This window comes from Eutrigla gurnardus (genome assembly GCF_963514095.1).
Source record: "Eutrigla gurnardus genome assembly, chromosome: 1".
NCBI lineage: Eukaryota > Metazoa > Chordata > Actinopteri > Perciformes > Triglidae > Eutrigla > Eutrigla gurnardus.
Window position 1 is genome coordinate 6,573,915 of NC_139915.1, and position 25,770 is coordinate 6,599,684.

The window sequence follows — 25,770 nt, forward strand, 5'->3', positions numbered from 1 at the left end:
TATACTTAATCCCTTCATCCATCTATTGTCATATTGTCTGATCCAAATCTCGCAATCAGTGAGGAACAATTTCTGAATCTCATGATTTTTAAATTCAACTGCAGTCAAACAAAAAGCTACTGACAGTTTAGATCCAGAGCCTCCAAGCAAGTCAGCAAATCATATTTCAAATGAAGAACGTCATCATTCCACTAAAAAGCCAATTAATAAAAAAAATACAACAAATTGTCAAACCAAAGTGATTTAATATCTTATTGGTGATAAAGTATGATTTAATATATTAAAAAATAATAAATCTTTGCTTGTAAATGCTGAAAATCCTGCAAATAATGAGTGTGTGTGATGCAGAACAGATTAGAGAAGCTTGAAACAGGCAATCTAATAATCCTCCTCCCATACTTTGCCCGTGTTAATTGTTTTGATAGCTGTGGTGGCAGAAACTGGGAGACTGTAACAGGTCACAGCTCTGACACCTGTTGCACGACATGAATCCGGGCTGAGTGGCCACACCGCGGGACAGATGTGCCATGCAGCAGCTGGAAGGATGATGCTTCTCTTTCCTCACAGCTCTTCTATGGAATGAATGAGATATTCAGAGCTACTTAGAAATTGCTTTCTGCGTAGGAGAGGTTGAACAGGAGACAGAGGCCTGGTGTTGAACTCATCTACCCTCGCACACCAACAGCGTTGCCCCCCTCCCCTCGCATCCTCTTCAAAGGGGAGGGGAGGGTTTGATCACTGCGCTCTCACGCAACTGGTCAATCTTTAACTCCAGCGGAGAACTAACAGGTACAAGCACGACATGGCATTCGGCTGTTGTATCAGGACTTAAAGCTGCCTGGGTGGCAGCTGTGGAAGTGATCGCAAATTCCCATTCTCACGCCCAAACCTCGTCTTTATTACAAACACGCGTCGCCTTTAGAAGTCAGAAAGCCAAACTCACTATCCCTTTATTTCTGGGGACGTTTGATCCCTTAGTTGCATTTAATATCATGATAAAGACAATTACTTCCTCTCAGTCTTCACTATCAATGTCACACCATCCTGATAACAATCACCCCCCCAAAATCACAATGCGCCCATCGCCCCATCAACGGGCGATAACATAGCGTGAGACGCGTCAACCCATCACCTTGAATAGTTTGGGTGAGATACTGAGAGCCAAGGGGATTACTTTATCTCATCACAAGTTAGATGAAGAGGGTTTCTGCGTCAGCGGCCGGACTGGCACATCAAAGCACCGATATTTGTCAAAGGCAGCGCTTCTTTTTTTTTTAATTACAATTATAACGTTGCTTTATTATAAGCCAGATATTGTTTAAAAAGAAGAAGATTGTATTTGAAAATCCTTTACAAACAACCCGCAGAAGTATAGGTGAAATGTATGAAAAGCAATGTTATCAGAGATTGGAAAAAGGTTTTATAGTGGTGGAAATTATACGAGTGTGATGGCTGTAACGTTTTATAGGGCTTATCAGGCATCGGGCTTTTAGAAAGTCCGCCAGCTTCAAACTAGATGTCAGCAACTGCGAAATCTAGGATTTCTTAATTTATATGAAGTTTCAAACTATCTCTCTCTCTCTCTCACACACACACACACACTCACACGCACACACACACACACACACACACACACACACACACACACGCACACACCTTTCCTCTGCACTCAACTTCATTCATGACAAACAGAGAGAGGGAGAGGGAGAGATTACGTCATGAACAGCAGCCAATGAAGCTGTGGAGCGCACTATAAAGCAAGAGCCCATTCTCTGTTTTAGGGGCATTAAGAGAGTAAACTCGGGCATTAACTCTACTAAGAGATTTTATATTTTATTTTCTATCTCTCTGGAATCGCAGCACTGTTGCTCCGTCACTGCTCCACTAAGGTAAGCTTAATGCGTGCATATGACGACAGGCTGATTTCTAACTGAGCAGACAATGTCAGAGTGAGAAGCGCTAAAGTGCTGAGTGTTTATGCGAGCATAGCTGTTAATAAGAATAAAGGCTGGTCTCTGCAGTTGCAACGTGTATTATGCTCATTCTTCTGTGTTGTATTTATGGGGCTTTCTGTGAGTCACAGTGTGGTGGTAATAAACTCCACATAGCCCACCATGGTGCATGACATTGCCACTTGTAAAAAAGTGTTTTTGTGTATTTTTGTGTTGTTTTGCAGCATGTGAATTTATAGAGTCCAATGAATAACAAACACATGTCGTGTGACGGTCTGCAGTTACTTGAAACTTTATGGTGCATGTAGTCAACATGTTGCACAACACTTTCCCTCCTCCCTGCCTTCACTACTCTTAATGCCCCTCCTATTTAATTTCCAGGTTGTTCGGAAGCCAGGAGAAAAAAAAAGAGAAAAGGAGTTGTCATCATGGTGCTAATGATACTACCATTCATTGGATCGGTGTCGGTATCTGAGAGTCTGATTGCCATGACAACGGTGTGTCTGGTCTACCTGATCCTCAAATGTTTCCACACTGACATACCCGAGGGGCTTCGCAGGCTGCCGGGGCCGAAGCCCCTGCCCATCATCGGGAACGTGCTGGAGGTGGGCAGCAAACCTCACCTGAGTCTGTCCGCCATGGCAAAGCGCTACGGCCCCGTCTTCCAGATCCAGATCGGCATGCGTCCTGTGGTCGTGCTGAGTGGCAGCGAAACCATTCGACAGGCTCTCATCAAGCAAGGGGAAGAGTTTGCGGGCAGACCCAACCTGTACAGCTTCAGGTTCATCAATGACGGTAAGAGTCTGGCCTTTAGCACCGACCAGGCCGGCGTGTGGCGTGCACGCAGGAAGCTGGCCTACAGCGCCCTGCGCTCCTTCTCCACCCTGGAGGGCACGACCCCAGAGTACTCCTGCATGCTGGAGGAACACATCTGCAAAGAGGGAGATTATCTGATCAAACAGCTCAACACCGTCATGAAGGAAGACGGCAGCTTCGACCCCTTCCGTCACATTGTCGTCTCCGTCGCCAACGTGATCTGTGGAATGTGCTTCGGCCGACGCTACAACCACAACGACCAGGAGCTGTTGAGCTTGGTGAACCTCAGTGACGAGTTCAGCCAGGTGGTGGGGAGCGGTAACCCCGCAGACTTCATCCCTGCTCTTCAGTTCCTGCCCAGCTCCACAATGAAGAAATTCATGGGCATCAACGCCAACTTCAACGCATTTGTGCAGAAGATTGTCAGCGAGCACTACACCACCTACGACAAGGTACGTCGCACACTAAACAGTCTATTTAGTCCCTTCTTCCACAAGAGAAATGACTAACCCCTTTTAATCTTCTTTCAGGACAACATTCGTGACATCACCGACTCCCTCATTGATCACTGCGAGGACAGGAAGCTGGATGAGAACTCCAACGTCCAGATGTCTGATGAAAAGATTGTAGGCATTGTCAATGACCTGTTTGGAGCTGGTAGGTTGAATTTCTCCACATGTTGAATGATCTGATCCGAGGTGAATAAATGAATAAAAGACGTCCTGACAGAGGTTATGCTTCTCTAGGGTTTGACACCATCTCCACCGCCCTGTCTTGGTCAGTGATGTACTTGGTGGCTTACCCAGAAATACAGGAACGGATTTATCAAGAACTGAGTAAGTACAGTTGTGTCACACAGTCTACTTCCCCCGGATGTTCCATTGACTTTCTTGCATTGATTAGTAGTTCAAATGGAGGTCAAAAGACTGCAACCTCAACCCTCAGCCTGAACTAATGATATCTTTTTATTTCCAGAGGAACAAGTGGGTCTGGATCGCTCCCCTCTTCTCTCTGACAAACACAAATTACCCTTTCTGGAGGCGTTCATCCTTGAGCTCTTGCGCCATTCTTCATTCCTGCCCTTCACTATCCCTCACTGGTGAGCTCCATCTCCTTTAGATGCTTGTGAAGATTCTCAGTCATCCAGATTCTGGTAATGTTTGAAAGTGTTGTCGTAGGCAACTGGATTTGCTTAGGTTAGAACTTACAACAAAGCTTTCAGAGATCACCTTTAGATGCACTACAGTAGCACATTGCATGTTAATAACATGACTTTTCTCAGAAGCAACACAGCAACTAAAAAAATGGCAGAAGCTGATATAAACTTATCTCACAGACTCACATTTCTTTTTTCAGCGCCACAAAAGACACGTCTCTGAATGGCTTCTTCATTCCCAAAGACACCTGCATCTTCATCAATCAGTGGCAGGTCAACCACGATCCGTAAGTTGTCTTTGTTGCATTTTCAAGTCTTAGTTCAAACAGTTGAAGATGGATGACACTCAGAGCTGTCCTGCACAGCCAGCAGAGAGAACTCTGTTAAAGCACTGGAAGATCTTGCTTGAGGATGAGCTGTAAAAGAAGAGCAGCTTATCTTATTTCTTCATTCTCTGCACTTTTTCAGTGAGCTGTGGAAAGATCCGTCCACTTTTGACCCCGACCGCTTCCTGAGCAGTGACGGCACCGAGATCAACAAGCTGGAGGGGGAGAAGGTGATGGTCTTCGGTATGGGAAAGCGGCGCTGCATTGGCGAGGTCATTGCACGGAATGAAGTTTACCTCTTCTTGGCAATAATTGTCCAGAAGCTGCGCTTCCACACGATGCCCGGAGAACCGCTGGACATGACCCCAGAATATGGTCTCACAATGAAGAACAAACGCTGCCACCTGAGAGCCACGATGCGAGCTAGGCATGAGCAGTGAAGCTATTTATAACGCACAATGTGTGGCTCGATAGATGGTGTTGAGTTGACTCTAATACTGTACGGGTCACAGTCAGGATAACAGCATATATCTCAGATTGTAAGGCACTGGATGCCAAATTTGATTTACAGAACTAATTGCATTGAAGCAGATGAGTGAAATGTGCTTGTTGCAGGTTGTCAAAGACGTCTATGTTTGAACATGTCTCTGTCATGTTTTTGATTGTCTAAGAGATATTCCCGCACGCGGTTGGTGCTTCTCTGTGAAGTATAAGGAGATACCTGGTTCTCCTGTGTTTCGGAGTAAACTAAACTGCTCCCATTCAGAAGTTGTGAAACACGAAGTTGCCTTATCCAACTTTGGGACACACAGTATATTTTACTGGGTAGGCATTACTCTGCAACCCAGATTGTTTCCTCCTGTGACACGGGACTCTGAACTGAGCAGATATTATTTTATGATACATTTACACATGTAAGCTAATTATTTTGATTCCACTATAATGTGGATGTAAGACACTGAAGCTATATTTGTATCCCAAAATGTGATTTTGTGTGTATATCAATTTATTTTGTATTTTATTAAGTAATTTGTATTTGCCTAGTGTGAAATACTTTGGCTGTGCATCTATACAAATATCAGGACACCAAAAGAGTTCCAGTGTTTTTTGGAATATATAAGCAGGCAATACAATTTTGTAATTCTATCGATAATGTATCAGTGGTTTTCAGTATGTAAGGGCATGTGAATGAAGCATCCTTTATTAATCAGCCACATGAATAAAACTTGTTGTAATGATCACTTTGTAGCTCTTGTGTGTGTGTGCTTTATTTGATAGAAAATTAATTCCCCCTTCTAACACTAGTCATAAAACTGAGCTCTCGCGTGAACACATTCAAACCTCAGGGCGAAAGAAAAAAAAAAAGAGAAATCACAACAAACCCACGTGGGACGTAACGGAAGTGACGTAAAGCATAAAGCCGGAAAACTGCACAAACAACAGCTGGCGCTTTGGCTTTCCTTGACACCTCGCTACAGATTTATCGACGAGGTATATCTATCCGTTATCGACTGATTATACTCGGGTTGAGCAGTTTGTTTGCTTAAGTAAGCAGTCGTCACACGTTGACAACAGTCCGCTCCGATAAAAAGCGAACAGAGCCGAAGCTAATGCTAGCTGCTCGGCTAGCCAGCACAGCTTACTGGTTGTACGGTGTAGTTAATGTTGTTTCCACACATTTCTCTGAATACTATCCTCACATGGGTGCTGTTTTTTTTTTAAATAGTTAACTCTGCCTCAGCGTAGTTTACGGTTAAATGAACGGTTGTTATCTAAAATGTGCACGAAGCTCGCTAACGTTACAGAGTGGAGCATACATGTAGACCGTTTAATGTGCTGCTCATCCTATAAATATACGAATATGATTAGTTATTTATTAAAGTTGGGGTTATCTACATTTAGTCTTCTCCTCGCCGTTGGAAGTAACGTTAGCTCGCGGATTAGCCACATTGCAGGATGAGCAGCGTGGACCAGTTAATTACGATCAGCTGCTGTAACGTTAATGGATCGATTAGGCGACACCGGAAGATCACATCGATTTACATTTGTCTTCATTTAGGGTGTTCTGGGTATACAACATCTGACGATACGTTTAAAGACACTAATCTTGCAGGTTGTTTAGTGGAGTTTGGTTTAATGCTTTGTACCAGGGAAGTCAGATGGTTTCAGAAATACTGAGGTTCAATAAACCCACAAAACCACCCCCACTTTTTACAATACACCAAATAGAAGAGCTTTAAAAAAAACATTGAATCCTTAACGTATGTCTGACTGATTTAGGTTATAAAAAATGCATGTTTTAAAACTCCTCTCACCCTAATATCATGGCAACTACCGCCCTGCCTGAGATGTACATGTCATTGTTACCACTGCTATAGATTGACTTCTCTTTCTTATGCTTTTGAACCATAGAATCGCAGTGAACAGAATGGCAGCAGACTGGTTGGGTAGTGTGGTTTCTATAAACTGTGGCCTGACATTGGGAGTTTATCAGGGAGAGGTGTCATCGGTTGACCACAAAAGCCAGACCATCTCACTGAGACAGCTCTATCACAATGGGGTCAGATGTCCTCTCCCCGAGGTCACTTTCAGGTAAGAAAGAAGAAGAATGGACACATTTTCACAGAAATGCACAATGTGCTTTAAGCAATGTTGAAGGCTTTATTGTTCACACATATATGCACACACTTTTTCAATAATAAGAATATAAAAATAGTCAAAGAAGGTCACATTATGCCTATTAGATGATAGAAATACATAGTACAAAGGTAAAACCGTATTGCACAGAAGGTTGGAAGGTATTGCATGTAAAAAAAAGTACATTTTCATGTATTCTCCCCAAACAGTTTCCATAAAAAATGTTTCCATTCAGCTGTGAATTAGATTTATATATATTTTTTATTACCACCAAGGGGGTTTTAATGTCAAAACCTTTTAAAAGGTCTAAATGACATTTGGTGGAAATCACTGATCAACAAGTGAAATGCCTGTCAGATATAGGAAAACTGTTCCTTATCATTACAAGACAGTGCTTTTATAAATACTATTTAACCACATTTAGAAGATTGTGCAGCTTGGTGGAGGTATAGCGTGCATGTCTGATTGTCTTGCTGTTTGAGCTCTAGTAATTAGTGTTTGTGTTCTAGTGCCATGGATATCAAGGAGTTGAAGTTCCTAGATATCCAAGATACAGTGAACAAGCCCAGTTCTGGTCAGGGAACTGCCACAGAACCAAGCTTCATGCCTTCATCGCGCCATCAGAGTAACCGAGTCAGTCACCCTCAGGTGACGAGCAGCAGCTCTCATTCCAACGCCGCTCCGATCACCATCCTACGCAGAGGTAGGTAGCTGGGTCGCCCTCACACTTAACTTTCTTTGATAGTGAAAAATACTGACATTACGGTTATTAATGAGTGGCCGTGTAGAATCTCATTCATTGGACATACTTCGGTAACATCACATGGCAACGTAGCGCCTTTAGTTTGAGGTAGCAGGATGTAATTGTTTGACATCTTGTGTGTAATTAATGCAATTTGGTGTTCTAATGAGTGGGGAAGTTTGCGCTGCAGGTGCTAAACAAGTGAACACTGTCCAAGTAGTGCGTCATTGTGCGATGGAATACGAGAAGATCAACAGGCTATTTTTTTTTTACAAATGTTGCAAAATATTACGACTCACCTTTTCATAGTTTAGGAAGGCCCCTGTTTATTTAAAGATTATGCTTATTCACCGTGAAGCAGCATTTCTTCATATTCAGTCAGATGTATTACAAGATGGGAATTTACCGCGGAAGTGGCGCTCCAGTTCTGAGGAACAGAACATAGATACTGTTCGTTGACAGGAGGAAATGTGATACTTTGCAGTGTCACATATTACCCAACTCTGATGTGATGTCCAAAATTACTTTTCACACGCCAAGTCACAATGCTCTTTGTTGATTTTTACTCCAATGAAAAGACCACAACGAACAGTACAGCAGTCCGCCTCTCTATGCTATCTGGCTTTTTCTGTTGGTATGAAAGTGGCTCTTGGCCTCAAGACCATTAGTTTCTTTTGAAGAAATGCAAAGAAGATGGGCCCATACTAAATGGTAAACCATAAAAATAGAAGATATAATTAGTAGATGGATGGTTGAATTCCCATTATTGCACATAGGAAATCTTGATATTGCACACGAGTGAATTGTCAGTTTTTGTCCGCGTCAATTGGCAGCAGTGTTGACGTGAAGTGTGATGCAGTAGGAAGGAGGACCTGCTGTATCTCTGCTTCACACACTTCACATCAGACTGTCATTGAAGGAGCTGTTTATACACCCTGCAGGAAATAACACTGTAAGAATGTGCAGGGCAACATGTAAGATGCACTTCTTGTAGTCCATCTTCACAACATTGTAGTTTCACCATAGCAGTCCATAACATCCAACGTTTTATTATAATGACGTAGCTTAGTGTAAAAGCAGTCGGATTCTCTGAGCCGTGCTCGTCGTTTCATAACTCCTTATGAACACATCTTTCCTTGACCTCATGATGCTTTCCATTGAGGTTAAGGAAAAGTGGTTTTGAAAAGACAGTCGGATGTACTTTTTTGACTTCTAGGAATGTTGTGGCCCACGCCGAAACATTCTTTCATTGAGAAGCTTATGTTATTGTTTATAGTAGAGCTCAGCTTAGACTGTGTCGTTGAAGGGTTGATTCAACTCGGCAGCAGTACTTTGTGGTAATGGTTGTGGTTTCTACTGATAGTAAGGAGTTGTCTTGTCCCCCGCTTACAGTCATCAGTGATAAGGGTCGACTTGTGACCACTGTTCCTCTGGCTGATTTTCTGGTCATATGGGAATGTGTTGTGAGTCAGCTGTAGCTTTCTTGGTAACAGTGACTCACTAATTTCAAAGTTAATGTGCTGTAGCATGTGGTGCTTTTGGATACATTGTAACCTGCTCCTGCCCAGTTTGGCTTTTTGGCTGTAAATAGCATTTTATAAAACATTCAGTTTAGCTGTAGTTTTATGATTCTGACAGCATTTTTTTTGCTTGTTGAGATCATTGAAAACCCTTTGTATTCAAAATGTGAATGAATATCAGCTAAATAATTTACCAAATATGAGAGCTTGTTAGGGCTGTTCTGTTGTCACATGTCTCAGTCACCATTGATACAGAAATTCACATGTGCATTCTCCCATCCCAAGCTGAACATATAGCTGTAAACACCAGAGTGTGTTGCTCAACATTCTGATTAGATAAAGCCATAAAACAGCATTTCCTCTTGTCAGCAGGAAGTCTGCTTGGACAGCTTTGTCCTCCGCCACAATCTCTTAAAAGTCAGTTCACTTTCACACTTGGGATCACCAAACAATGGAGGAGTCGGAGGTCAATAGCATTGGTTATAATAGACACTGTGTAATATTCTTTAGCCTGGTTGTAAAAATGACCTCTGCCCTTGGCGCGTTTCCTGTGCGTGGTGGACAAAGCTTGCACAAAAGGAAGCCAGTCCTTTCTTTTTCAGAGGAAAGAAAATCTGTTATGAAAAGAAATGTGTTCATATTGCACTGACCACAAGGCTTAGTTACTCCCTGTGTGTCACTTGTTCCTATTCAGAAGCATGAGCATGGGACCAAACGCCGTCTTGCTATGACTCCCCCCTAAGATTCCCATAGCGTGCTAACGGCTTGTACCAAAGTTCCTCTTTACAATATGTGTGTGACTAAGATCAATAAACATTCCCCCTCCCTCTGTGTCTGCTCCTAAAGAGAATGTTATGCAAAGCCTGGCTTTCGTGCCTCGGTGCCCTCCTGTCCTCTCTCTCTCTCTCTCTCCCCCTCTCTCTCTCTCTCTCTCCCTCTCTCACTCCTGCTCAGCACAGGAAACCCCCCTCCCCAACAGGAAGCCATGTTGTCCCAGTGTGCTCGGAAGGCAAAAGCGATATCAATTGTGGAGGCAATGTTTACCTTTTGAGTTTTTTATTTTAATCTCCAGCTCTCAGGATGGTGGCCAGGGAGCTAATGCCCCAAATTGCATGGGGCCAAAGTGCTGAGTGGCTTGGGCAGGGCTGGTCCTTTCACACGCAATGCCATGCTCCCAAGAAGCCCCCCGGCCACAAAGAGGGGAAAGCAGGGTGGGCCGTTGCTTATACAAGATTGCGGATTCCAGAAATGGTTTCTGAATATCTGCTATGTATCTTTCTGGGAGAGTAGGATGGGAATTTAGAAACTTCTTTTGTGAATGATGCAGAGTCGAATTCCAATCAGACCCCAACAGATCTCATTAAAAGGGCATTTTGGAAGAGGACCTCCAGACCGTTACTGGAAAACCATTCCCATAACCACCATGCTACTTCTGTATATGGAGTGAATTTACTTACAGCTTACTTTTTCCCCCCATGAGTTGGCTTAAGTTTTGCTGTGCATTCATTTTTTATTAAATTCACACTGAGAGCTTCCCAGTATGATTAAGGACTTCCACTGTTAACCACACAGCAACTCCCGTGTGTTCCAGTGTGTTACGTGCTCGCAGGCACATCAGCTGTAGTTACTGAGGCAGCGAACGTTACAGATTCAGATTTTCCCAGCTGGTTCAGGCATTCAAACTGGCAACAAGCACACTTCTTCTGATAACTTTGACGGTAACAAAACAGGATTATTCAGGACAAACAGTTTACATATTTCATGTCCCATCCCTGGAACTGCTGTGAAAAATGTAAACAGACTGTCATTGACATTGAATATCAAATGTTTAAGGACCGGTTAGGAGATCCCTCACTAATTTCACCAAAGCCCATATTTCAGTTTTGAAATATCCCTGGACCTGTACTAATTTGTGGTGGCAAGTTTGTCTAAACTGAAATCCAGTTCACCGTCTGTCTCCCTACTTGTTATTCATTAGCCTGTTTGACTTGGAGGTCTGCCCAGCTCATTCAGAATTTTGATTCATAGCATGACAAAACACTTCCTTGCAAATAAAGACATTGTTGGCATGTGCCAAAAAAGGCTGGTAGCTTGTTATCACTGTTCACACAGGTGAACGCTAACCCACCACTCTTCTCGATTATGCTTTCTTCTCATACTTGGAGTTAATTAGTAAATCACTAATGAATACTAGTACACAAAATCTGTCCTGTCTGTACTGGTGGTTGTAAGGCTGCATCGTGTTATTGATTCCGGTCTCAAATTGGCTTATAGTTGATTAATGGCTTCCTATCAGTACCGGTGTACTATGACTGAGCCTCCCAGTGTCTTGCGTGAGAGAGTCCAAAGTACCTTAGCTGTCACAGTGACAGTAGCGTGAGACTGTGCCTCTCTGTCTCCCGGTTAGCGTGAGAGCTCTGCATGGTTGGGGTTGAAGGCCAGGTTTTTCCAGTTTTTTTTTTTTTTTTTTTTTTGTTCTCTGTTCATTTAGTTTCTTTTGTTTGTGCATACATGTATGTAAACTTTATTGAAAGCCGCTGAGTCGGCCATTTTGCCTGTCTGCAGTTTGTTCTCAGCTTGCCGTAGTAAAGTAACCGAGAGAGTGTAAGAAAAGTAGCAGTCAGACTTCCACGAGATGAATCGAGTTACGAGCATCTCGCCTGAATTTGAAACTGCTGAGTAAAGGAACTCTTTGTGTGTGGATTACACCATTTACAGCATGATGATGTATAGTTAGACAGCTCGTACCTCCTTTCAGAGGCGATTAGGATGTGAGCACAGCCGAGACATGGGAGGATTTCTGGGTAATCTGTGCTTTTTGGGTTTGAGATAAAAGCCAAAATGGGCTTGTGATGTCCCAGAGCAAAGCCACGTATGGGTCCTCACAGGAGGTATAGTTGGTAATAAATGCATTCATCTGCTTACAAATACATTACCATTTTCCATGTTAAAATGCTGCTTATACATGCCAAATGTGGGGACTTAAATAAGCTGTTGCCAAAATGGCTTCTTATGTTTTAGGGTTTAACCCTTCAGAAAGAACACTCTTTCTATAATATCTGAAGTGCAACCTTGATCTTTAGTTATTTTCTTTTTCTTTTTTGGTGAAGCAAAACGAAACACAGGTGATTTGATAGAGATGAAACAAACAAGACTCTCATAAAGGCTTGTCTGCTTGATGACAAAACCTCTCATGTCTTTTTGCTTCTATCTTGTGTCTCTGTGTTCTCCAGCCCCTGCAGGTTCATCTAACAGCAGAGGGGCAACGCAGGCCATACAAAAGAAAAACAGTGTGAGGAACGGAGGGCCGCTGAGGTCAAAGGATGACGAGTGCTTCGGAGGCGGGACCGATGAGACCATGGGCGCAGACTTTGACTTTGAGGGAAACCTGGCTCTGTTCGACAAAGCCGCCGTCTTCTCCCAGATTGATGGGACAGTCAGCCACAGCAACAGGGCGCAGCATCACGGCACAACGGGCGAACAGAAGCCCCTGTCCTATCGCCATGATGAGAATATTCTGGAGGTGAAGCCCGTCATATACCGACAGATAACGGTGCCCCAGCATGGGGGCAGAGAGTACTGTACCGGTGAGAACAAGACGCATACAGCACACAGGGAGACACTCACACGTGTGTAGGACTTAGAGCGTTGTTTATGGCCTCTCCTGCTACACTCTATGACTCAACATGGTAGCAACAAACATTTCAACAAATATTGAAACTATTGCAGACACAGTTGTTGAATCCGGATTTAGAGCAACTAGCTATCAGCTCATCAATACTGTAGCTGCTAGTCTGTAAAATATAATATTAATAAATAACAATAATAACAATTATATAACATAACAATGGCAGCAACATAAATGAGAGCAATAATAACAATTACAACAATTACATTAAAAACAATAATGCTATAACACAATAATAAAAACAACAATAATAATAGCAATACAAATAACAGTAATAAAAAATAACAATAAAAGTAAAAAGTAAGGCTATGAAACAACCAAAGTGTTCTCTGTGTAACTTGATATAGCTTCTTCCTCTGGGCTTAAAACCTTCAATGTTGTTGAGAAACTAAAAACACATGGCTGAGCCTCTGCAAGTGGCTGACATGTTCCTTCTTTACTGCCAACAAGACTGAAGACTGAAGTATATTTTGAATGCAGTCCCACATACACCGCCCACCTGCTGCAAATAAGCACCGGGTCAAAACATGACTCAAATGAAGCACTTTTTGACTTCTTGACTTTTTGAAAAATAAATTTTCCTTATGTTTTAGAAACGTACGCGGCTTAAAAAAGGAATGATGAGGGCAGAATTTCAGTCACAATGCTTGTGTTTAAAACCAGAGTGCACTGACGTGAGTCTGTCATATGAACTTTTGTATATATGATATGAGGAAAGAAATAGAATCATTTCACAACTCCACTAATACACTTTTTGGGCTATTTTTGCAGTGAGCATGTCAGTATTTGACCGCAGTATTTGTTTTGGAAGGACTAGGTTTTTTTTTCTACTGTGTTTAATCTTTGACCAAACACTGTTTTGAAAGCAGTTACAGCTCTTGTCAAAACTATTTTTTTTTACACTCGATTCTGCGGACAATACTGGGAAGCTCTCACTGAGGAATGTGCTGTACTGTCTCATTCTATTGAATGCGATGAGGAAAAACGGCATGTCTCAGTGGATGCATTGGCCAATGAAAGATCACCGTGGGGCAGCCAGACTGCAATCATATCCTCCTGGTTACTGTTTATTCCCTCACCCTTCACAGAGATGATAAATCCTTCCTTTTTCACACTTCAGCCCGCTCTAGGAACCAGAGTGTTACATAACTGACGTAAGTTAAGTGAACGGCATGCTGACACAGGCCTTGGCGTCACCCTGTGGGTAATTGGAGAAAGGACTGAGTCGTATGGTGTATGAGTAGGTGTTGTACTACAACTAATGGGCACCAAACTCCACCTTTTTGTCTGGTCCCATGACGAGGTGGTTTGTGGGGCTGATGTAGATTCTTTCTGGTTGAAATCTCTCTCTCTCTGATCAGCGGTCATGCAGTATCTCCCCTATAAAATAACGGGACTACTATACCTGGAATAAGGCTGCGTATCCCAGACTGTCGATCAGATTGTGGTGACACCGAGCAGCTCAGCGGGGAGCAGCTGTCTACCGTTCAGCACATCAGCAGACAGCTGCTGAGCAGAGCCTCCTTTTCTTACCATGCAGGCAGATCTGCTTCCCAGGGCTGTCATCATAATCCCCATCCTCTGCACTCTGTAATTAGCGTGCCGCCGTACAGGCTTACATAAACAGCACCTCTGAAGCAGGAACAAACCGCAGTGCTCTTGTCCCGGAATCTTTGCCAGTAAACAGATAAATCAACAATATGAAATAAGAAAATGAAAACAACGTTCCCGCCTGTATTCTAAAGGTTGCTATAGTGCACTATGGGTGTTTGGCGGGCCTGCTTCTATAGACTATTGTTAACTGTAAAGGTCGCAGTGTGTGTAAGTTTAGTTCTGCTATTGTCTTGCTTTTCCTGTGTTGTGATTGACTCCAGCTGTGCAGTGAAACCTCCTCAGCGCAAACAAGCCAGGCCGCAACACAATTTGCATCCAAGCCAACTGTCTGGCTGATTTTCCTACTTTTGATTTATTTGTGCGTGCTCCTTCACTTTGGAGAAAGCAGGATGCAAAAGAAATGAGTGTCATCACAAACTATTTTAACCCATCTGACCCAGTGGCCTTGGGATGGATGTGATCCTCCTGTGTGTGTGTCATGATCTCCTCTTGAAACGTCATGCTGTCATGCAAAGAGAAGGCAAACATGGTGCATTTTAAGTTTCAAGCTGCAGTTTTGACATTAGATCAGTAGACCTTCATGATGATTTAACAATAACCTTGAAAACATGTTTTAATTTTCATCAGATAGTCCTCAATATCTGACTGTAGAAATACAACATTATGCTGTTTTTTCCTGATCCAAACGGAGTTGGCAGTAGGGATGTTAATAGTTATCCACTAAACCGTGATATGAGTTAAACAGTTAAAATAAATATTAAAAATAAAAAGTTACACACAGACATTGCTCTGCTACATTCATGCTGTAATGTTACTGCTGACTTAATACTCACGTCACTCTCTCTCTAATTTATTTAATACGTTACGTCAGGCTGTGATACTTTGGTGGAAACCCTGACAGATTCTCGCAGCAGACACACAGCTGACAACCTCACGGCTAATTGAATTGATGTGGTGGAGACTCACTAGACTGTCTGTTTAGCTGCTTACTGCAGCTGTTAATAAACGATGATTTAACTTGTTTGTGCATCAGGTTACTGTTGCAGCGTGGCAGTTTATTAGGCTCAGCTGATGAGGTTCACATTGACTTTGTGGTTAGACACCAATGGCCTGTTAGGCGTCGTAAAACACACTTCATTCTAACTCACAAACAAGTGGTAATGAATGCAGGCTGATTGGCTCGACGTCTCATAGAAGACACGTCAGACCATCTTGCAAATTAGCTCACCAAGCTGTCTGCACACATAACAGCAGCTGAGTTGTGGCAACGTACAGCAACGTACTGGTAGTTTCATTTGGTGCCAACCGTTGGCTGTTAGCCAAACAGGGCTGCATCCAGAGTAGCAGCTGGGGGGTCAGTGATGCAATGAGCTATGTTATCACTAGTGGGCCCTACCAGCTAGGGTGCAGTTAAAAGTAGTGAGGGAGGAGTCAGCAGACAGTCAATGGAAGTATAAAACAGGTAGTAAAAGGTCTTTTGATAAAGTGTGAGTCATCACAACCATGAGGTCCTTAACCATGCAGCCATAACTGGTCATCCAAAATATAGTAGAATAGCAGAAAAGTGAGATTAGCCGAGGATGGACGCAGAGATGCACACTCATGGATAAATAAAAAATGAGCAAGATTCTTTGATTTGATCCTACTCACCTGTCTATAGGGCTTCACCGTTTGCAACTTTGTAAATTACATGTAGCCGACACTTTTATCCAAAGACACTTACAATAAGTGGCTCAACCATGTGGATACAACCCAAAAAATGCAAGAATCATGCAAGTACATCAACCTCATTAAATATGCTGAACTGATTCATGTGGTACATTTAGAAACCGCAAGTGAAAGTCTTTTTTTTAATCAATATATTTTATTTTTATGGCCAAACTGAAATCAGACCGGAATAAGTTTTCAGTCTGCTATGGATAAACTGTGGAGTTTCTCTTGTGCTCATGTCAGTGGAGCTGAAATCTAACAAGAAGAAACACAATAGGCTACCTGGTTTGATTGTTGTTGGCACTATAAATAAATAACTAAAATGGGAAGGAAAAAAGAAGTCTCACAAATGACTGCATTGAGCTTGTTTTCTGTGCCCCATCTTGCTACCTCCTCAGGGTGCAGGTCAACATAGTTCAACTGTTGCGGTGCAATAGAGAGGAATGGAGCAGCCTCGTCTAACCCAGCACAAGCCTTAGTCACACACGGTGCGCATCCAGCCTGCGTGTATTGCTTTCGGTCGCGTCAGTTCCCTTGTCATGCTTGAAGGATTGCTTCCAGCTCAGTTTATTTTAGTGCTGCTGCATACTCATGGCTACCCGGTTTAGCTAGTTGACTGATGAGTTGAGTTTTTTTTGCACCACATCGAGAGTGGGTGTGTGTGTGCGTGTGAATTTGTGCATAAATCACTTCATGTGTGCGAGGGAGGAGGAGATGGCGTGTGGATGTCAGGGGAGTGGTGGTACTTTTGGTTGCGGCAACTTCAGCAAGAGAGTTATTAAGAAGTGCACCTGGTGGGATGGTTGGAACGCAATTGGCGCATGCGAGTGCATACTCCCACTTCCTCTGGGGTTGGCTCACGAGGCAGCAGTTTGCATGACAAGAGGCAGTTGACTTTCCTGTGCTTATCACTCCTGCGAGGATAGGCATTTCTGTTGCCCGCTGAAACATATAAGCAGTCTTTGTGCGGTATCAATGAAAGAATAGTGGGAGGGGAGCAGGGCCAACCTAAAGATAAGCAAGAATTTCAGTCAGGCACGGCATGAGCCTCTGTGTTTATACACAATTGTGTGAGTGTGTGTGTGTGTGTCGGTGCAAATTCATGCACACCAATGAGGCCACCAAGTTCTCAGCTACCAGGCCAGCGATCCTTAGGAGACCATTAAGGACTTAACTGCCTTCCAGCAGCTTTATTTATCAAAGGGATCCTGAGCCTTGCAGTTCCCCCAGCTTGGCTTTCATTACCCTTCTGATGTGCCACGGGTAGTAGACAGATCGGGATTAGCAAAGGCTCTTTAAAGGTTTCCACACACTACAGTTTGTACAGTGATAAAAGGCTGAATTGTAGTTCTCTAATACAGGCATTAAAAAACTACACAAATGAGAGCAATTTTTTGGACAAGGTTATAGAACGTGACGTGACAAGTCATAAAAACAAAGGGATTTTCTCTCTCAAAGGAAGATGGTTACTAACAAGAAGGTGAAAAACAAGCTATGTAAAAGCTGTTGATGGGACGGTTCACACCAAAATCAAAACTTAATGTGTCCTCTTACCTGTAGTACCACTTATGTAGATTGTTTGTTGGGGTGAGAGTTGCCTAGTTTTGGAGATATCGGCCGAACAGTCTGCCTTCTCACCAGTATAATTGGACTTTATGGCTTGTGGTGCTCCCCCCCTACTGTTGTCATGTCATTACTTGCTTTTTAAATAAACTAAAAGGAAGTCGTGGACTTACGGGCAAAGCCTTTCAGAAACTGAACGCCCGCAATATTGTCTTAATTTGGATAAATGGACCGATAGTACTTCTTTGGCCGACAGATGTATCAATCCATTATAAATACTCAAAGACATATAATAATGCAAATTTGGATTCTGATATTCCTGCTTGTGATGCTTAATTTAAAATGTATGCCTCCTTCAGGCAACATCTGGAAAACCGACAATTGCTGGAGTTATAGGTGCACTGAAGTGTTTGACATTGCAATATTGAGAGTTTTGATGGTGTTTTCATTAAGTGTTAACACGTGCTTCATCAAAGACTTGACCATGTGAAAAAGGCTGGACATTCCATGAAATGTTACAGTTTTATACAGAAACGACAACTGCAAATAACTAACAATTACAGTCTGGGATTTGTTTGTTTAATAGCCATTTGTAGATCTCTCAACAATTCATTCTAAGAAAGTGAATTGAATCCAATGTTTAGGCCAGTTACTGCCATGCCTCCCCCATGTTCACCCAATCTCTCACCACAAGCCGTTGGGATACAGGTGCAGGTGTTCGTACATATACATATATAATGTTTGTCCCCTTTTTGTCACGCCAACCCGCTGCATGTTTTGACTGAGACAGCAGCCGATGTGGGGGGTCCAGCCCAGTGCGGCCCCATCTCACAGCTAAGGGTTGTGGGTTGGTCAGAAAAACCATGTGATGGTGCGTGTGAACGCGGGGCCCGGTGGGAGTAGGCTTCTCACTCTGGCCGCCTCATGTTTGTCATGTTTTGTAAAGGCTGCCAATCTTCCCTTTGTTGCCACAGACAGCGGTGACAAACAGGAGAAGCAATGGAGAATCTTCCGTGACGGGAACAAGATCAGGTCATGAGGAGGAGGAAGGGCTTTCCTCTGGGGAACGGCTTCCTATGGGTTTATCTGAAGACCACCGTCTGTCGTTATCTTAGGGGTCAGGTTTCTGGGTTTCACTTCTCCTCCAGCTGCTCTTTTTCAAGAAGCACTGATGAAGATAAATTGCAAAAATGACAGTACTAATGAAGATGTATTACAGTTCTGGGTCTAATTTAGAAATATGGTACATGTCATACCATTTCAATGGATGCTTCATCGTTTTCTGAAATTAGATTAGATTTCCTACGCTTTCCCTGAATTTCACATATGCTGTTCTGTCTTTCTCTATTTCAGCGAGACTGACTTTTTAAAATGTAAGACTTCGTTATACATCCAATATACCTGGTGGCATTTATTAGCACAATGTCTCCCACTACTGCGTCTCACTGTGTTGTAAAATCAGAAATGTTACATAGATCATGTTTACAGTTAAGTACCAATGGACTGCCTTCACCAATGAGCCATGCGAGGTTGGGTTGCCTGGTTTTGGCATGGAGCTTTGATAGCAATGGAGGAATGTTAATGACAGACTTTATTGTTATTGGAGAAGTTCGCTTTTTGTGCCTTTTTTGTTAAACTTCAGGACGCTTCATCTGGGCAGGAACGTGAAGCAGGAACATGTTTTATTATAACCAACCCTGTACATTAACATGCCATCCATCTGACTCGGTCAGTGGCGTCACCAGGTAATTTTGCCGTGGCTTAAACACCGAATGTTTTGAGTGTAGTCACGAATATTATTTAAAATGTAAACTTGTGAAGATTGACAACAAAACATAATGTGCGTGAAAGTGCAGTAGTGGTCATAACATAACAGTTAAAGTAAATGCAGGTCTGTAAACCAGATGTGTGTGATGGGGGATGTGACGGTCAGCTGAATGACTCACGGTGAGGAGGAACAGCAGAGGTGCAGGTGGTCTTTCTGTAGAGAAGCAAGGTGTAGGAGCACTAAAACCACATGAACTGTGTGTGAAAAGGGTGTGAGTGAAAGAAAACCCTTCAGTAATTTAATAAACCAATGTCAACACAGAGTGGTGGAATCCATCAGCAATAGTGTAAAAATGCTGTTACTGGAAAAAGGCCTACATTCAAAATATGTCTCAAGTAAAAGTTTTCATTGTGCAGATTAATATATACTATTCTATTATAATCTAATTATATCATAATACATGTGTTCATCACTTTAATGTTGCAGCTGGTAAAGGTGGAGCTCATTTAAATTACTTTATATACTGTTGGTAGTTCAATCTACAATAATATATAATTTATTTTATTATATTTACTTGTATTAATCTGCATCTGTAAAGCTTTCAGATTAATGTAGTGCAGTAAAAAGTACCATATTTCTCTCTGAGATGTCGTGGTGTTGAAGTATAGAGTAGCAATAACTTGGAGTGGAAGTACTTTTAACATTGTACTTAAGTACAGTCATTGAGTAAATGTACTTAAACATGTTAAAACAGTTTCTCTAGTCAAGTAAGTAAACATAACAGTTGTGAAGTATTCTGATTGCACTCTATATCAATACTAATAACTAACAATTACATTTACATCACAATCATAATTAAGCTGGAGAGCAAACAACCATTTTTGTGTGGTACACACTTCATTTTTTCTCATGCACTTTGAAAGTAAATAAGGTTCCAGAGTACATTAGACATGAAAAATAGAGCTTGTTCATCACATATTGCGTGTTTTCTCTCTGCAGATTCAGGCCTGGTGGTTCCCAGCGTTCCATATGAGCTTCACAAGCGCCTGCTAGCAGCTGCAGAGCGCTGGGGCCTGTCTCTTGAGCGGCGGGTGGAGACGATCGGCGTTTGTTCCAGTCAGATGGCTCTCACTCTGCTTGGTGGCCCAAACAGGTAAGAAATGCCACTCCTGGCTCTGGCGTCATGGGGCAGCCCACCACCGTCTGGTAAGGGTGCAAAAGTGTGAAGTTAGACACTTCCTGACGTATATTACTTCTCGTCTGATGTGAAGTACAGCAGAAATAGAGCCACTGATTTATTTCAGTAGAAACGGATTGTGCAACAGTGTGCCAAACATCCTTGTCTGAGTGGCTATAGAGTCTTTAGAGCAGGTCTGTCCTACGTTTTGTTTTCATGTCATGTTTTCCCGTTTCCATGGCAATCATCTTTACTGCCATGTTTCTACATAGGTTGCATGGTGTTAACCTTGACCCCTGGTCCCTCAGGGTTTATTTTCTTAGGAAAGCACTACAGTGAGCAGTCACACGGCAGGTCAGGAACATCCTAACAGACTGAAGCAGCCCTGTTTGATATTGTTCACCTTCATGAGCTATTTAGTCCTATTTCAGATCAAAGAACCAGAGAGGCTTGTATTACGAACAGGTTTATTGTCTCCGATTCTTTTATCAACTTAGCAGTAATACTTATGTGTCTCAAGTTTATGCTGGGACCTACTGCTCAGATCAAGTGTAACACCAGAATCACTGGCACCACAGTAGTGTTCCACTATTCCCTGTCCCCTGTTATACAAGTCATTCAAGTCCTATTGTACAGATACTGAAGCATTAAATCAAAATCACTAGGCTACTTGTTTGTCTAGTAATAAAAAAACAATTGGAACATGTTGAACCTGTGACTATAAATGAGATGGACAGTTTGAAAGTTTCTGAAATGTGTTCATAATCACAACAGAGGCACTTTTTTTAGTTACAGATACATATATTTTTGTTGAATGTTTGCTCCAAAATGCAGCAGATAGACGTAACATTAGTAAGCTAACTAACTGCTTTTCTATTGACAATAAAGTTCTACATAGCCACCACTTCAGCTTGTTTATTGTAAATAGCAGCATTATTAGACCATTTTTCCCTCCCTAACCTGTATAATTGCAAATTCATGTCTCTGATCCATTTTCAATGAATGGACAGTTTTTTATTTTGATAAAAACACGTCTTCCACCACTGTTTAATGAAAACGACAATGTTTTAACTTAGAAAGCTAACTCGGATCGATAGTCCCACCTGTATCACAGTACGAGTTGACATTGCATGCTGGTTCAGAACAGCATGTCCTTTGTACACTGGCAGGATAGAGGGCTCCCTGGTACCTTTTAAACAACCTTTCTCATGTTGTCCTGGATTGAGAGTTGGTCAGGTTGAATATCAGACAATCAGCATGGTGCAAATTATGCAATTAATTAATCTCCATCTCTTGAATGTCTCCAGACTCACCCCTAAAAATGTCCACCAGAGGCCCACGGTGGTCCTTCTGTGTGGGCCACACATCCAGGGAGCCCAGGGCATCAGCTGTGGTAGACACTTGGCCAACCACGAAGTGGAGGTCATCCTGTTCCTGCCCAATTTTGTCAAGATGCAGGAGTCGGTCACCAGTGAGGTCAACCTCTACAGCAGGACCAGCAGCAAGCAAGTGGCCAGCGTCAAAGGTACAGCAAGAGAGTATGTCGATTATTAAATCCCTGCCGAGTCGGGATGTAGTGAGGCTGATTGAAAGGACCATGCTGGGCTGTATGTAAGTGTACGGGCTCATCTGGTGGTAAATGTAAACGGGATTCGGAGTGCTGTTGGAAGATTGAAGCTAAATGTTGCCCTCTAGTGGAGCAGCAGCATTTGAGCCACGTTGAACCATTTTTGAAGATCATCTATGGCTCCACATATTTGAAATTAATTTAGATAGACAGTTGTTTAAAGACAGTTAGGGAGCATGTCGCCTGGTGGCAGTTATTAGCAAGATCCCATGCACCAAAAATACGTTCTCTCATGGTTTGAACCACTGTTTTCACCAGACCGACTCATTCTTCACCTCTTCCTCTGTTCTAGACCTGCCAACAAGCCCAGTTGATCTGGTCATCAACTGCCTGGATTGCCACGAGAACCTACTGCTGAGGGAGCAGTCCTGGTACCAGTCAGCCGCTGACTGGGCCAACCAGAACCGGGCTCCGGTCCTAAATATCGACCCCGCGATCAGCAGTCAGCATGAGACTGTCGAGGCGAAGTGGACCCTCTCTTTGGGCCTCCCTTTGCCTTTAGCCGAGACGGAGAGCAGGGTCTACCTCTGTGACATTGGGATCCCTAAACTGGTTTTCCAGGAAGTTGGAATCAGCTACCACTCACCCTTTGGATGTAAATTTGTCATTCCTCTGCACACGGCGTAGCAGAGTACCCACTGACATTGCACTTGGTTAAAACGGGACAATATGAGGGAACGGTCTGCTTTTTCCACTAAGGTGCCATTGTGTATGTGGCAATATCTGAAGAGCAACTATATGACTATTTGTTACAAAGTGTGTACAACACGTCTGAAAGCATACGGTGGGGGTCTTTCCTCCCGACCCCACGGGAAACTCCCCGGGGGTTGCCGCATGTTGCGTGCGACACCTCTTGTTTTTGAGAGGGAAAGGTTTCCTGTTCTTTTGGCGTGTTTTGATAAGGGCTCTGTGACGATGTGAATATGTTTACAAAATGCTGACCGATGCGAGTCTATCTCTGACCTCTGATCCTGTGACCAGTCAGAGCAGCAGAAACACAGTTCCTGTTTCCTCCTTTAGATTGCACGCCGGCGCTGGTCCTGACCCTGCGACCCCGTGCACAGCTCGGCCTAAAGCGGTCTGCCAACCCTGCCACTCATCTGGCCCATGAGTCCGTTGTCTTTCAATTTAATGCAATTTTGTATTCACTCAAATGGGTGTGTTTTGTCTAGTAATGGTTGTAGCATGTTTCACTGAAAAAGGGTATATTTCACATGATCTATATTTGTAGTATTTGTATTTATTTTTGGTAACATCTCAGGAACAATGAATGGAAAAACTTTATATTTGCATTGACATTACATTTGATAGCACTATCTTTGAACTGTTGGGTGTCTCTTGAGATTATAACCACCGACACTGGAAAATGAAAAGTAGTAGCTGGCACTCCTGAGGATTAATTTCTGAATTCTTGCAGATTAGACATGATTTTGAAGAACACATTCCAGTGACCAAAAACCTCTTGGACCAGGTTAATCCTTGGGGATTATGGCGAGTTAGGTGTAGTGAAACCTAATTATTATTTTCCATTATGACACCTCATATTCAGTCACCTTCAGTGAAGTAACCACTTCCACTCTTTTGGTCACCGTAGTCATGTTAAGTTAAAACCTCGGATCATCAAAACGTCAACTCTACAAGTGAAAGGAAATCTGTATTTTTAGACTGGCAGATAAGATGATATAATAATGCTGATAGCTTTTTTCAAGAGCTCTTTGTCCTAAATCCTTGTATCATGAACTTTTTTCCAACCGTACTTCAAGTTAAACCAAGTCAAAAAGCTACATCAACTAGGACTTCAGGTCAAAAAACTGTAGCTATAAATAATTTCCTTTTTTTCTCATTTAACTTCTACACTTTGGGGAGGAAAAAGATGCAATACAAAATAAAGTACATTTTGTGCTAATAGGTTTGTTTCTCACATTTTTCCACCAGTAGCCAACCCTTGAAAATATCTTGTACTTTAAGTTTTGACTTAATTGCCAGCCTGCTTTGGTATTTCTGACAAAGCAGCTGAGACGAGTACAAAGCAAGTTAGTTAGCCTGTTAAATATGTTATCTTTAGATATACATGTGAAGTACAGGGCAAAACAATTGAAGCTGCATGGATCTTCTGACGAGATGAAAATGCATTGAGTGGGAGCTCCTTTTATATGCATTTTTGTTGTTGTTTTGGGAAAATGCAACCACTGCGTAAACTAAGAGATCCTGTTTTTGGTAATTGAGAGAAGAAACTTCAATTACGACTAAGTGCAGTTTTGAGACACTTGGGTATTTTACATTTAATGCTTCAATACACAACTATTTAAGAGGGAGATGCTGTACTTTTTACTCCACTATATTTGTTTGACAGCTAGAGAAACAAGTTGCTACTTTACACATAAAGATGTGCAAGATGCACATAATAATGCACCATGGATAATTATCCAGTAATATAATCTCTGAAAGGAGCCACCCTGCTTGGTGAGTTATCAAGTCAATCAGAAATAAGAAGAATGAACATTCCTATTGAAATCAATATAGCAGGATGGTCAGACAGCGGCAGACTTTTGTGTGTACTGTTGCCATTGTGACCATTGTGGTAGGCTAACTTCTGTATGAACTAAACCAAGTTACAGCACAGTTACAGTCGTGGATTACACAGTAACAACATTATGAAGTGCAGACAGTCAGACTACACTTACCGGTGAAGCATTAAATACCAGGACCCTGAAACTAAAGTAGCTAAATGGAATTCAGCCATCATTAGTTTATCATTTTTACCTTTGCTTTTCCTGCTGTGACAACATGCAGTCTGCTAACACTGCTCAAAAAAATAAAGGGAACTCTAAAACAACATAATGTAACTCCAAGTCAATCATATTTCTGAGATATCAGTCTGTCCAATAAGGAAGCAGCACTGATCAGGAATCAATTTCACGTGCTGTTGTGCAAATGGAACAGACAACAGGTGGAAACGAGTGGCAATTAGCAAGACATCCCTATAAAGGAATGGTTCTGCAGGTGGTGACCACAGACCATTTCTCGGTTCTCGGCCTTTCTGGCAGATCTTTTTTCTTTTTTGAATATTGGCAGTGTTTGCACCACTAGAGGTTGCATGAGGCGGTTTCTCCAACCCACAGAAGTTGCCCTGTAAGTGCAACCCATCCAGGATGGACACATAAGCGCACACTGTGTCCCCCAGCAGTATAGTGTCAAGAGCATGGAGGAGATTCCAGGAGACGTGGAGGGGGCCGAAGAAGGACAACAACCCAACAGCAGGACCGAGCATGACCGGTTTGGCGGTGGGTCACTGATGATCTGGGAAGGCATTTCTTTGGAAGGTAGCACAGCCCTCCATGTGCTTGCCGGAGGTACCGGGATGAGAGCCTCGGACCCATTGTGAGACCATATGCTGGTGCAGTGGGCCCTAGGTTCCTTCTAATGCATGACAATGCTAGGCCTCGTGGCTGGAGTTTGTCAGCAGTTCCTGCA

At 42.6% G+C, this 25,770-nt stretch overlaps 2 protein-coding genes across 2 annotated transcripts; both read left to right on the forward strand.

Moving 5' to 3' along the window:
- The first annotated feature begins 1,766 nt into the window (after positions 1-1,766).
- On the forward strand, positions 1,767-5,498 carry LOC311017146 (cytochrome P450 1A1). Its single transcript, XM_084015319.1, has 7 exons — positions 1,767-1,889; positions 2,334-3,220; positions 3,299-3,425; positions 3,515-3,604; positions 3,744-3,867; positions 4,125-4,211; positions 4,393-5,498. The coding sequence occupies exons 2-7, from the start codon at positions 2,381-2,383 to the stop codon at positions 4,688-4,690; spliced, it is 1,566 nt and encodes a 521-aa protein (XP_083871445.1). The 5' UTR covers positions 1,767-1,889; positions 2,334-2,380; the 3' UTR covers positions 4,691-5,498.
- A 158-nt stretch (positions 5,499-5,656) lies between these two features.
- LOC311013913 (enhancer of mRNA-decapping protein 3-like) lies at positions 5,657-24,105 on the forward strand. Its single transcript, XM_084010215.1, has 7 exons — positions 5,657-5,741; positions 6,663-6,842; positions 7,397-7,590; positions 12,383-12,736; positions 20,492-20,645; positions 21,977-22,194; positions 22,589-24,105. The coding sequence occupies exons 2-7, from the start codon at positions 6,679-6,681 to the stop codon at positions 22,921-22,923; spliced, it is 1,419 nt and encodes a 472-aa protein (XP_083866341.1). The 5' UTR covers positions 5,657-5,741; positions 6,663-6,678; the 3' UTR covers positions 22,924-24,105.
- Positions 24,106-25,770: the final 1,665 nt, after the last annotated feature.

Bases quoted from the DNA above. Each gene is read 5' to 3' on its own strand.
- LOC311017146 (XM_084015319.1), top strand. From the start codon at position 2,381: ATGGTGCTAATGATACTACCATTCATTGGATCGGTGTCGGTATCTGAG. The intron at 3,605-3,743 runs GTAAGTACAGTT...TTTTATTTCCAG, and splicing joins ACGGATTTATCAAGAACTGA to AGGAACAAGTGGGTCTGGAT. The intron at 4,212-4,392 runs GTAAGTTGTCTT...GCACTTTTTCAG, and splicing joins TGGCAGGTCAACCACGATCC to TGAGCTGTGGAAAGATCCGT.
- LOC311013913 (XM_084010215.1), top strand. From the start codon at position 6,679: ATGGCAGCAGACTGGTTGGGTAGTGTGGTTTCTATAAACTGTGGCCTG. The intron at 20,646-21,976 runs GTAAGAAATGCC...GAATGTCTCCAG, and splicing joins CTGCTTGGTGGCCCAAACAG to ACTCACCCCTAAAAATGTCC. The intron at 22,195-22,588 runs GTACAGCAAGAG...CCTCTGTTCTAG, and splicing joins GCAAGTGGCCAGCGTCAAAG to ACCTGCCAACAAGCCCAGTT.